The 14541-nt window shown below is 40.3% G+C and overlaps 1 protein-coding gene across 8 annotated transcripts in view; it reads left to right on the plus strand.

Moving 5' to 3' along the window:
- The first annotated feature begins 7412 nt into the window (after window positions 1-7412).
- The window catches only part of LOC137265983 (nucleolysin TIAR-like), a 202271-nt gene continuing 195142 nt past the window's right edge, over window positions 7413-14541 (plus strand). For all 8 annotated transcript variants that reach the window (XM_067801475.1, XM_067801473.1, XM_067801471.1 and 5 more), the window contains exons 1-3: window positions 7413-7460; window positions 7537-7568; window positions 7713-7809. In XM_067801475.1, the coding sequence (XP_067657576.1) occupies window positions 7449-7460; window positions 7537-7568; window positions 7713-7809 (141 nt within the window). In that variant the 5' untranslated portion in view covers window positions 7413-7448. The remainder of the gene's footprint in view (window positions 7461-7536; window positions 7569-7712; window positions 7810-14541) is intronic.

Raw genomic sequence — 14541 nt, forward strand, 5'->3', positions numbered from 1 at the left:
TCCAAACCTTCCCTGCAATGTGTCAGTGCGGTACATGTGTACTTGAGTGGTCGGAAATCGATGAAGATTTGTCTTAAGCATGTCACAAGAAAAGACATCAGAAAGAATTGAGGAACCGCAGACAGCCATTAGACTTCAGTTTTACAAGGTTTCCACGAGATCCCTGTCATATTATCCTACAACGTTAGATTCCTTTTGTATATTTTCTCTTTCATATCTTTTAGAACCGGGCTTACGCTAATTTGTTACAAGTGTAATATTCTGTACATGACAAAATAACTAATAACGTTCATCTATCTCTCTTTGGTTTGAATGCTTTAGGGTCATTAACTAGAACGCTGCTGGAATCACTATCTATGATGTGAAAATACATTTTTCTCTCTAACTCGTGATTTGCTTCTTGGACCTGCATGGTTCGAAACCGGATACCCCTGACTGTGGACCCCTCTGTGGTGTGGCACTTCCGTCTTAATCAAACAGGACACGTCGGAGCTCATAAACCGTGGTGTCATAGAAATAAACTGCAAAGCGACGTTAATCTTCACTTATTTTGGCTCCGAAATATAAGTGTTACAGCACCGAACTGCCAATGTCGGTTTGATTTGATACAAGGCCTTTAAATCCGAAACGTTTGTACAGATTGTGTAAATATCTAAGCTAACTTACCTGAGTCTGCGACAAACTGTAAATGAATGTACTTGATTCAAGTGCATAAATTCACTCCACGCAGTAAGCGTTTCAGTTAATGTGTACTTTTTCTGGTCTCTGTTCATTGTCCATACCATGTATCTTTTTTTCTTTTAATTGTCTACAGCGGGCTTTCATAAGTTGAATAACTTACCCAATCACTTTCGATACTGAATAACGTTTGTTGAGAAAATGAAGAAGAAAACGGACTATATAAGGAGTCTACGCTTAGACTTGCTCTAAATAGACAGAGATAGACAGACGGAGATGCAGAAGAAAGACAAAAAGACAGAGGATATTTAATGGTGGATGGCAAGCATATCGTCCATTTCGTCCAGGTGAGAATTAAAATTTTCACGGGTGACCGTAGGAAAAATACACAGCAATTAATGACATAGTAATGAAATACATAGTTATCGTAAACAAAAGGAATCGCAAACTTTCTAGTTTTATCGTTCGCCATAGCCGAATACTCGCTGATATGACATTAAGTATTAACTTCATCAATCACGATCTTCGTTTAATGTCATCTACATGCTGATGGCCTGGTGTTGGAAATCGTGTAGGACGATGACGACGACGACGGTGATGATGCCGATAATAATATCTCTCCCGTGATGAAACTGATGATACTACTAAGAAAGAGTGTATGTAATTGTTTGTTTTTTGTTTAACCTGCACTCAGTGATATTTCAGCATTATGGCGGCTATCTATGACGAATCGACCCCGGGCCAGACAACCCAGTGATCAACAGCATTGCCATCGATCTACCCAACTGAAACATGACGACACGTCAACGACCCTGACCACCCCTTAGTCGTCTCTTATGACAAGCATTGATTGATGAAGACCAATTCTATCTGTTTTGTTTTGTGATCCAGCTAAAACGGTTTTAAACAACACCTGGTAGATTTGATACTGAGGTCGAAATCGTAAAACCGTTTATCGTATATATTTTAAAACCTACAACTTATGTCAATGTGAAAACGCTCCACGATTCTCGGTACTCCCAAGACCTCCGAGTGTGTAAGACGTTGCCAGGACACCCGGGCTCGGGTTTTTAACAAAGCGGTAAACAAAACCCACCTGCCCCACCGTGCCCTCTCCTCTGGAATACGTCTGACATGTCGTGATATAAAGGAGATCCCGAAAAGTGGCGTTGAACCCCCAAGGCACTCAGTCATAGTGCAACTCTATCTTTTAAAGAGAGTCTATGCTTCTCAGTCTGGTGTCCATTTCCAGTTTAGGTGCTGCCATGGTGATTAGGATCCTGAAGGCAATCGAGAAATTGTCTCCGCGGGTAATTGGTCCCTGTTAGGACAGCCTGTTACAGGCGAATTTATCTGGATCATAAAGCCTGTTGTTTGAATAGATTGGTTCAGTCTGGCAAGGACTTCATAGCGTCCCGAGCACAAACCACCAGACAGATGGGTGAGTGAATCTTATTTTACGCTACAGTCAACAAAATTCAAGGTAATCGATTCTGGTACAGGGGACAAAGGGTTCATAATGGTGAATGAGTGAAGTTTTCTACATGTCGCCTTTAGAAATCATTGTGGTCACGATGGGAATCGAACCTGGGTCTCAATCCTGAGGAGCGGACGCTTTCGCAGTTGTAGGCTGCCCCACCACCCCATTTCCTTGAGACTTTGGGGCCGGATGTCCAGTTGAAGACAAAGGAGAAATTTCTCTGGAGTTTAGAGTTCGTCAGCTGCACGAGGATCTTCTGAGTTCGAATATCAGAACTGTTTTAATTATGTGGTGCATCAAAGGTATATTGGTGCAATAATTACGTCGAATATGATTCAACTTTCTGCATCAAGCTGATATACCAAGAGTAGATTTTCTCTCGAAATCTGTGCTGAAACATTGGCCATGAAAATGGAAATCCTGTATCCGAACCCCTTTGATGACACCAGGGCCTAGATTTTCGAAACTCTCTTAGTGCTAAGATAGTCGTGAGTTAATGTTAATGCGTGGGATGTACGACTATCTTAGCGGTAAGAGTGATTCGAGAAACTGGGAAGTGTTAGTTAGGCTTTCTACTGGCTTTAAACGAAGGGTATTTTTCTTTAACAGGTATTGTGATTATATGAAACAAACAGGTACATCAGTAATGACTGATGTTCCTTGTAGTCCTCATGTCGATCGAGTGGCTATCTGTCTTGGCGTAGACAATCACCTTCAGCACCAGCTTTGTCGTTCAAGTCGAATGACCAATGGCTGCTTCTACCTATTTCAACGCCCTGAAAAGAGCTTAGGAGTTGGACTGTTGCTGTCTGATCTCAGTCTGTTCATCAATAGGACTGCTCGACATACAGTGGTCAGTGAAATGAAGGATGCTATTTTTGGTCTGACTCTGTCGTGTTGTCTCAGGTGATTATGTCGTCCAGTATGAGTCCTCGGTCAGGTCTAACGTGACATGGGGCAGTACATTCCAACAATTCGATTTGTTCAAAATAGCCACAGTAAAGTTAAAAACTTAGTCCAAGTCAGAGACACTGTACTTTCGGTTCGCAATTGGCCGTCGCCATCATTATGTTGTATGTTGTTTGCCAGAGCCATCTGTGAGTTTTGTTTGTTTGTTCTTCAAGGGTGAGGTCCTCATAGACTGGAGGTAGCAAGGCTCGGGTTCTATTCCCTTCATAGGTACAGTGTTTGAAGCCCATTTCTGATTCCCCCGTGATTCCACGTGTGAAACCCATTTTTTATGTCCCCACAGTGGGCTAGCACAAAGGGCAAGATCCTGACTTAAACAAGAGCAAGCATCTACGTGCATACACTTCAAGTATATACGTACATACGCTTCATTACATAATTGAAATAATTTTGAAGAGAGCCTCAAAACCCATTTCATATCGGTGTTAAGTGGCGTCTTATAGTTCTTTCGTTATCTCCCGAAATGCGTTTTGCACGGGGTATTAAATGTGCACCTTTGTCTTTTCGGGAGCATAACTTTCAAAACGTTCAATGTTTCTTCACCAAACTTCACTAGATAGAACTAGTGGTGTACTGGTGCCTTTTGGTAGTTCTGGATTTCTGAATGAAATATCTTTTTGCGTTTCCATGGCAACATGCTTGATTTAGACTGAAATTGCTGGTAGTACTCTTTTCCGGAGCAGAACTCTAAAACCGCTCAATGTTTCTTCGCCAAACTTGGCACATAGATAGACCTAGTGGTGTATTGGTGCCTTCTGGTAGTTCTGGATTTCTGAATAAAATATGTTTTGCGTTTTCGTGCCAACAAGTTTGACTTTGAGTGAAATTGTTGGTACTGGTAAAATGCCCCCCTTCCACTTTTCTATGTACACATGTAAACATTTGCCATAATCATAACTTGTAGACATATTCATGAACGATATTTTGCCGTTGCGAGGAATATTAATGACTTTCTTCTTGTCATCCATGTGTGCCCCTGTAAACACCATCAGCTTCTGGAGTGACATCCTCGATATCTCCAGGGTATACGTTCCGATAAATCTCCACTATACCCTGGACGCATCTACGGCTCAGTCCGATAAATGTCTTACCTCCCATGGCTGGCTTTTATCCAATCAGGTGTCTACGCTGTGAAGTTGAGCGAACCAATCACAACTTTCTTTCGCTTTTTAAATTAACTAACCGATTAAACTTGGCAAAACAAACCATGAAGACGTTCTCTGCAAGAGGTAGAAGGGGGTTTTGCATACATTTTTTAAACGTTTCGGACCTATAAATTTGTCTGTTTGATTTCCACCAAATCTGAGTCGCACTGCGATGCAAACCTTCGCAGTTGCGATCGTTACCTGTGTTGTCACTGGCAAGCGCGGTTATAAAGGCGGCCTAGCTGATTGGCGGAGCCAGCAAAGGGAGGTAATAAAATTATCGGGCTGACCCGTAGATGCGTCCAGGGTATAGTAGAGACTTATCGGGACGTATACCCTGGAGATATCGAGGATGCTGGAGTGAGTGCGTATGGGTTGACGCCGCATTTAGCAATATTCCAGCAATATCACAGCCGGGACACCAGAAATATACTTTACACATTGTACCCATGAGGGAAATCGAACAGGGCCATCGGCGTGACGAGCTGACCTTTTGACCACGATGCTACCTGGCAGTCCCTGTAGAAGATGGGATTTCTATGCAGACGACATAAACCAATAAATATTTCCCGTTCACTTTCGGATTAATGAATAGCCAGATAGAAACATAAAAAGGTGTCGTAGGTGGCAAAATAAACCCGCTGATACCCTCGAACATGACAGAAGTATCGTGAAACTGATGTCTGAATGTCAATCCAACCCACCCCCAATCACCCATCCCCTTTCCTCAGGTGTGTAATGATTCAAAGCAAGGAAACACACAGTATCACACAGACTCCTCATAAAGATTTGAGAAAAGATATTCGTCCTAAAAGGTTCTTTTTCACCGATGTTACGATTTCACAAACTTGGTGCTAACGGATAGTGACAGGGCAGTGTCGAGACAGTGGGTGACTGAGGTTTGGGCCGGGCTTTCCGTCAACTGTCAGCTTAGGTTGAGGAAAGCTCAAAACGACGCTGGACTTAAATATTTTTAATATACCACTTTTTAAGAGCATCCTACAGCTGGGTGAGGTCCTCGTAGACTGGAAGGGGGAGCATACCCAAGGGACGCAACTCGACTCAGCAAATAGATGATTCCTTGATGACGAATTAGCCTGTGCTTCTCAACTTTTGAAAGAAGCAGGGATGCAAATGGTCATTTTGCTCCTTATAGTCCTATTGTAATATTGTAACGATTAAGGGTTTTCTGGAGTCAAAGCCACAAGCCAGGTGTGGTGAAGGGTCACCGTAGAGGTGAGTGGATCAATGTTTAGACAAAATAATTATTCAAAACTTTCTGTTACTTCGATAGAACCAAATCCTTTCCAGGACACTTACCACATCCAGAAAATCAATACAATTTCAACACATTGTTAACCTCGCAGGCCTGAAACCTGTTATTTTTTCCAATATGTTTAAAGATGATGAAAGCTGTTGACAATGATTACTGGTCACGTTCGGTAGCATAATGGGCAAAGCGTCCGCTCGCCACGCTGGAGACACGAGTTTGATTTCCCACGTGTACAACAATGTGTGAAGCCCATTTCTGGTGTCTTCCTCCATGATATTGTTGGAATACTGTTAAAAGCAGTATAAAACTGTACTCGCTCCATCTTGTCATGTTGAAAGCATGGAGAACACTATCAAAACACGTGTGACACACAGAAACATGAATGAAAAAGGCTGTGATCCCAATCCATATCCCTCGGTTGGATCTACAAACTCCAATTTCCAGATTAAACTGAATTAATAATTTGACCATATCAAGTCAAACAACATGCTCTGTGATGCACAGAAGACAAGCAAAGTTACTAAGCAGACACGGCACTGATTGGACATTCTTTTCGAATTCAGTTTGGATTTCAGTTTTGGATTTGCATAAAATTTGAACTCACTCTGAGCATTTATTCAACTTGAGTAACTGAACTATATAGTAGTTTGATATAACTCTTATTGTGGAAAACAGGACAGGGGCTGGTGATTTTTATTGTAAACAGGAAGCTTTTTTATTGTTTCTGGATAGTACATGTTCTTCCTTTGAAACACAAAGGATACAATTTTGAGAGCACACACAACTCATAATTTTCAGGAAAGTTTAAGAGACAGGCAGGCCAGAAAAGAAATTAAACGGCTTTTCCACCACTAAACATGTTGTTCATACGAGTGCTTGGAATATTCAACAACTACAGAAACCAACAGAAATGATCTCTTTACCTTAAACACTTTTTGCTTGTTGTTAAAAGCGACACTGAGTAATTTTCCAGCTATATGACAGTAGCTTGTAAGTAATCAAATCTGGACTATGAAATCCACTGATTAACACCAAAAGCATCAATCCAAGTTAAATTTGATCTTCAACAAACAATAAAAATGTCTTTACTACCTTGTCAAGGTTGATACAAAGTGTTCACAATGTAAACCCTGTGACGTATACTGGTCACACCTCTGATGGGAATAACACGCATTCCATGTTGCACAAGTTTACCATCACAAGTGCAAAATAAGTTGGAATGAATCATGGCCAGGACAACCCAATCATAAGTGTCATGTACTTTTGTAGTCTTTAAAGTAATACACTCGATATTAATTCCATTTCACTGACTGTTCAATCACCTATTCAATTTAACATACCAAAAATAAAAAAATAATGACATAATATAAAAATAAACATATATACGTTAGATGATTTCATCCGGACATTATTAAAATAAGTATCAAGAGAGATTAAGAAATTAATTGATGTCTCTATAGGATGTAGCATTAACAATTCGTAAAACTGTGATGTGATAAATGGTCTTCGTGTGTCATCGATGCATGCAGTCGTCTCAAAAACGTTAGAGCATCGACACTGGTAATGTCTATCAGTGAACTACGTTTGAAGTTTTCGCGGGCTTGTCTGATCGTCGATCTTTTGTCTAATCGATAATTTCTCTCTCCGTATCGTCATTCAGTGAAGGTACTGTCCACAGTGTTAGAATTCTCACTCGGTAGGCATAGCCTGGGTATTAATGAACACATACATTTGAAGTGCTTTTTCAGTTTTATTCCTGCACTTGCACACATTTATTACTACATTTCACATATAAATAGTGCTGACAAAACAACATTGAATCCGCTTCCGTGTTGGCGGTCTTTCCCACAATTCCACTTCCGTTCATGCGCAGTTTCCGAATCGCGTGTGTAAAGTCGCCATAATGTCGAAACAGGTAAGCTTATTTCTTCAAATAGTTATTATTATTTCACTACATTTGACACATTTTGATGGTCTGTATTCTTTTCTAGATGCATAGTGAAGAGTCACAGCCCAGGACCCTGTAAGTAAACCGTATCTTTTCTCTCAAATCTGTCTATCTTTAGAGGCGTCAAATCTATTTCCGCTTCGTAATCGAGTTGCAGAACAATCGAAAAGAAATAAAACTTGATTTGTTGTTGTTGTTCATGTGCTTGTATTTTAATAGATATGTAGGGAACCTGGACAGCTCAGTTTCAGAAGCCCTTATTATGGCCCTGTTTGGACAGATTGGACCCTGCAAAAGCTGTAAAATTATCAGCGAGGTGAGTTCAAATCATGTTTCATTTTGAGAAGGAAGTTATTAGGGCATATTTGACTTTTTACTTCAGCGCATAAAGCAGATATTGACACTGGTTTACTCTTTTAGACACACATTTGACCTAAAGATATATCATATAATGCATTCAGTACGCTGCACCAACTGACATTCAGTTTGGCTGACGTTAGTGAAGTATTTTTTTTCAGAATATTTGCTCAGAAAATACATTTCAGTTGAAGGATCAAAATATGTCATTTACTTGTGATATGACAATACTCCAGATATGTTTCTTCTCCTGTAGTTGTCATAAACAGATAATACCAGTCAGACTTTCATATAAACTGCTTTCCACAACTTAAATTGTTAGAATGGTTATGAAATATGTTTTGCTGGGAGTCCATATTGTAGGCCAGATGTGAAACCATAGACCACGGACATTGGACATATGACTGTTTATTCTTTATGTGACACAAATAACAGTAAAATTCATCTCCACCTTCAGAAATGACATTAACATTTCATCAGATAATAGTTAAGCGTTCGATGATGGTGTTGGGGATGCTTTGTAGGGTGTAACTGAGAGCCATTTGGTACTATAGTTTCTGTTTTTCTCGAGAACTCCCATTACAGTTTCCACAAGAAAAACGACAGCCTTGTTACTTCATGCAGTCCCTTGAAATGACCAGATCGGAATTAGCCTTCATCGTCCAATACACCCGTGAAGGTCCTGGGGTAGAATAGGCCTTCAGCAACCCATGCTTGCCATAAAAGGTGACTATGCTTGTCGTAAGAGGCGACTAACGGGATCGGGTGGTCAGACTAGCTGACTTGGTTGACACATGTCATCGGTTCCCCATTGCGCAGATCGATGCTCATGTTGTTGATCACTGGATTGTCTGGTCCAGACTCGATTATTTACAGACCGTCGCCATATAGCTGGAATATTGCTAAGTGCGACGTAAAACTAAACTCACTCACTCACTCACTCATCGTCCAATAATTGCATGAAGTTTCTAAAGGTATTTGTGGGTCAAACTTACTGTCTTGTATGATTCATGTCATTTGTTGAGTGTAGAGCAATGCTTATGTCAATCACTGAATTGTCTGGTCCCAACTGGCTTATTTGTGATATGTCACCCTAAGGCAGGTATTTTAAGTGATGCAACCAGTAAACTGACAAAATGACAGCCCAAGAGTACAATTAGATTTTTTTACACATGAAACTGTGTATTGTTATGGCATAAATCCATGACAGATTCCAGAAATAACCACAAAACTTGGATTGCTGAAAACATCAAAGAATCCTTGTACCATCGTAATTAAACTAAATCTAAGTCTCTGAATAAATTTTTTAGTAACAAATACATCCATTTGAATTGGAAAGGAGCCAGTCTGTGATGGTAGATCGAGACAGGGAGGGCTAGGCAGTAGAGGAAATAATGTGGCTGAGGAACTGAGACAAACTACACCCTAATTTGTAATGTGTCGGTTGTTAAGGTTCATGTGGTAGTGTCCTCACAAAGTCCATTTGTGAACAACCTCGTGTATGTATCAGTGTATGACAAAGACGAGACAAAATCTGAGTTCGTACTCAATGTCTTGATGTTGAAATTGACCAGTTTTCAAGCACTTGATTTGTTTCCCATCAACAGGGTTTACATGAATGATCAGCCTTGCATAAGGCAGTCATAGGCATACTCTTATTAGGCGTCTTAAGAATCTGACAGTAATTGCAAGTTTGATATTTGCAAAGTATGAATGTCTTTCACATATTACAAATATTTTCACGCTATTTTTTTGTTTCTTAACAACATGACATGGGATCCGAAATTCCACATGACAGTTGGCAGTTGTTTTGGAAGGACAGTGCTACCAATAAACAGTGTAAGGAGCTTGTTTGAGAGGCATATACTTGATTCAGAGTTCTAAGGAAGGAGAACAATAGAGGAAATGATGATTAGGTATAGGTTCTGACACCGTTGCTCAATAGCCATCGTGCTCACTGTAACAAAGAAGCTGTTCGTCAATACAATATTATCCTTCCACAGTGTTGGGTGGTTGAATGTGAACACAATTTTGATTTAATGTGCATCTGTTATTTAATGAAAAAAATCCTGATCTTTGAAATGGGGCTAAATAAAAGTAAGACTGCTTGGGTGTGGTCATAAATCAAGTGAAGCGGTGTTTGTTGTGGAAAGAGTTCTTGGATGGTAACTGCGATTGTTGTTTAACCCTCAGGGTTATTTTGCTCCTGCCCTGCAGTGAAACAGGTGTAACACACCTGGTGTCTCCCTACACAAGCGACTTTGTTCAAAGTGTGTGCTCACTGAAATGTGATTAAGCGCTGATCTATGTACTGCAGCAGCAGTACTGTAAAGCAGTGGAATAGAGGAAATAATTACAGTGTAATTAAATAATGATTATTATTATTATGACTCTGAGTGGTAGTCCTAGAAACCTAGCAGTTTAACCTAGCCAGTTGCAGCATTGGTGGTTAGAAGAAAACTGGGATGTGAATTATTTGTCATAGGGCAAGGGGTGATAGGGTAGCCTAGTGGTTAAAGTGGTCACTCGCCACGCCAAAGACCCGGGTTTGGTTCCCCACATGGACACAATGTGTGAAGCCCATTCTCTGGTGTGCCCAGCCGTGATGTTGCTCGAATATTGCTAAAAGTGGCGTAAAACTAAGCTCACTCACTCACTAGAGTCCCCAAATGGGAACAATATGTGAAGCCCATTTCTAGTGTCCTCCACTGTGGTAATACAGGAATAGCTACAGCGACATTAAACCATACTCATTCACTCTTTGGGCAACATCAGCAATCTTTGTAACCGATGATTGTTGCCCTGCTGTCGTAACATTGTTACACTGTAAATCTAAGATTGGGTAGGCCAGCTTGCTTGTAACACCGAAGTCTGATGTTTGATTCCCCACATGGGTTCAATTTGTGAAGCCTATTTCTAGTGTCCCCTGTGTGTGATATTGCTGAAATATTGCTGAAGGCGATGAAAAACTAAACTCCCTGACTCACGTTGTATCAGAGGATGTGTTGCATTCACAAGGATGCTGAACATTTAAGAATCAAAGTGAGAAACTGTACCTCTGCCGACATTGGCTTGTTAGGTGTTTTTGTTTGTGTTACGTGTCCCTATAACTGACGGATGTTAAACCCAACGGAGGAAACAGTTTGTAGTTTTTGCAACATAGACAGGATTAAGAACAGAAATAAGTGATTTATCAAATGAACCAGGTCCCCCACTCTGGCTGTGTTACCAATGCAGGGTTTGAAATTCTATTTGATTTAGTCTGGATGGGACATTTAATATATAGTACATACTGTCTAATTCAGACCGGTTTGAGGCTGACTAAAACGTCCAAATTAGAGAGCAGTCCGAGTTACTCAAAATTTCCTATAAAGAAAGATTTTGTCGAGACCATAAGTTCTGTACGGTATTACAGCAATCTGAAAAATTGTGCGAGTTGGACAGAGCACTGTAATGCCATTATGACATAAGTGTCTTAAAGGCACACTTAGTAAGGATATGTTTTTAGGGACAGCATACCGATACCTTATTGTGATGTTCCTTATGAGAAATCCCAAGTGAGTATGTCTGACATAGTATGTCAGAAGTGATTACTATCATCCAGTTTTCATGAAAAAGGAAGGACCAGGTTTCATTATGTATCAAAATTGTTTCTCCCACTGAGCACCCTTTCTTGGGACCCATCCAAGTACTCTTGAATTGAAACAAATCTCAGGACATATTAGGTAGCTATGTGGTTAAGGTATTTGCTCATTCTGAAGATCACAAGTTTGATACCCTTTGGGTACCATTTGTAGGCCTATTTCTAGTGTCCGTTATGACTAATAGATATACTGAAAGTGGAGTTACACCATGTTTGCTAACACACCCTCACTCACAATCTCACATGGTTACATGTATGTAACTGGAATAGAATCCAGTTGGACAACTCCATGCTCCATTGGTTGTCGATGTGCCCACTGGGCTCAGTTTATGTGGAACAGTGCTCACAATGTCAATCACTGGATTGTCTAGTCCAGACTGGATTATTATCTGGCCACTGCTATGAATTATAGTGGAATGGTGCTGAGTCTGCAGTTTCCATACACTGCAAACAGTTACAGCAATCTAAATTTAATGGTCACTGTGGTACCAAAACTCATAATGGTTAAATTGCAATGTGTGCATGACACCATTAAAAACATGCTTTAAAGTTAAATTCTATGGCTAGTGTTGGAAACACATTTAAGAATTTAAGACTGGACATTATGCAGTACACGTAACAATTTTGAACAGAAACATTGTTCTATATAGTTGAGGGATAGTAGGGTAGCCTAGTGGTTAAAGTGTTTGCTTGTCATGCTGAAGACCTGGGTTTGATTTCCTACATGGGTACAATGTGTGAAGCCCATTTCTGGTATTCCCACCCATTCAAATATGGCTCCACAATGGGAGATACCCAACAGTGAGCTGGGGACCTACTCAGACATAATTCCACACAGGAAGATAAACATTGTGTGCTCGGGACCTGTTGAAATATGGCTCCTCAAAGGGAGATAACCAATAGTGTGCTAGTAGCATATTCAAACATGGCTCCATGGAGGAAGATTAAATAATAGTGTGTTGGGGACCTATTCAAACATGGCTCCATGGACAAAGATAAATAACAGTGTGCAGGGGACCTGTTCTAACAAGGCACCACTAAAGGAGATAAACAATAGTGTGCTGGTTACCTAACCCAATCAAGGTGAAACTATGCAGAACATTGTATTTGTAATATTGCTGACAGTCTTGTACACTTTATTGATTCTCTCCATTATACATATATATCTGTGAAGATCCAGATTAGAATTGATCTTCAACCATGACGACAGACAGGATTGGATAGTGATCAGATCTTGGTTGAAGCATGTCATGTTCCAATGGTGTAGATTGATACTCATGATGTGGATCATTGGATTGCTTGGTCCTGATTCAAGTATTTACTGACCACCATACAGCAGGATTATTGCTGACTGAGGTTTTCGTGACAGCAGATGAAAAAAACACAATTACAATGTCAGCTTCCACTGTATACGTAATGGTTACAATAAAGAGATTCATGAATATACAGAAGAACTTCAAAATTGCCATTGCCTTCAGTTACTCTTTGAATGAAACAGAAAATATTCAATTCCTTCGATTTGAGTGTTGTCCTGTCACAGGCAAAATCTTCAACACCATTTCGTTAAGTGAACTGTGTACTAAAGACTGTCATGTAGAACAGATAGCCTTGTGACAACTGAAATCGCTTTGGACACGTTAACTCATGATTTAATAGGAGAGTCTGGCAGCATGGCAGCCTAGTTGTTAAGGCATACTGTCACACTAAATACCCAGGTTCAATTCCCCACATGAGTGCAATATGTTAAGCCTATTTCTGGTGTCTTACTGTGAATCAGTGTGATGGAACATTGCTAAGTAAAAGCAGCATAAAACAAAACTCACACAGTCACTCACATGGGTTTATGTTCACAAAACCTGGGTAGTTGCTAATCCGTGCTCATTCAGGTGCTGTAATGTTGAACTTTTAGCCCAAGGAATTGAAACAGTTGATCAGTGCTTTAACATTTTGGTCAGGGACCTTGGGCATAGTGATGCTATATGGGGGAAAAAATTGAAGTCGCTAGATATGAAATTTAAAATCTACCTGGTCCTGAGGAGCAACCACAGTTTTGAAGACTTAATTTACGACTAATTGTATGAATCAGATGAGTTGTGTTGTTTCATGTGGGTGTGCCATCCTTGACCTGACTAACTGGTGTCACATATGCTGCACACATTACTGGAACTGGAGAATTTTTAATAGCCTCAACAAAGACAATTATTTGCATGGGAGTCAGTTTGCCTGGTGATATTAGAACAGTGTCCTACCTTGACCTACAGAAGTCAAATTCCAGGAGATCTCATTACAAGTTCCAGGAGTCCTGACAGGAAATATCAGGGGCCAAGTGCATCTCTAGAAGATTTAGTAATTATATATACAGGAACGCTGTATACCTTCTGTCTCTGTCTCTCTGTCTGTCTGTCCGTCTGTGCTGAATGCATATTCTGTATTGCATTAAAGCCTGATTGGATGGTTTTCACTGGCCATTATGACTGAAAACAACAGCTGTAATTATGATGGTCCTGTAAAGTATAGTGTAGCTTCTTGAACTGCAGACCCGTGAAGGTCCCAGGGTAGAATAGGCCTTCAGCAACCCATGCTTGCCATAAAAAGTGACTGTGCTTGTCATAAGAGGCGACTAACGGGATCGGGTGGTCATGCTTGGTGACTCGATTATTTACAGACCACTGCCACATAGCTGGAATATTGTTGATTGCTGCGTTAAAAAACACACACACACACACACTCACACTCACACTCACACTCACACTCACACTCACACTCACACTCACTCAAACTACAAGATTTAATGATCACTTTAATTACAAGAACTTTATGTTGCTTGTCGAGAATTTCACACAGTAAATACTATTGAGGATCCCTGGGAATGCAGTATCAGCGTATAGTATTTCCTTCATCCATTCTATTCATTTGTGCATATTGAACACTCACTTTTCTAACCTAAAACACTGCAAGTATGTTAGTGTTGGAGAAGTCTTTGTACATTTTCCTTCTAAAGTTACCTTACCCAGCAACTCGTGTCATGGCGAAGAGCGGGGTCTGCTT

Source organism: Haliotis asinina, chromosome 15 (assembly GCF_037392515.1).
Source record: "Haliotis asinina isolate JCU_RB_2024 chromosome 15, JCU_Hal_asi_v2, whole genome shotgun sequence".
Taxonomy (NCBI): domain Eukaryota; kingdom Metazoa; phylum Mollusca; class Gastropoda; order Lepetellida; family Haliotidae; genus Haliotis; species Haliotis asinina.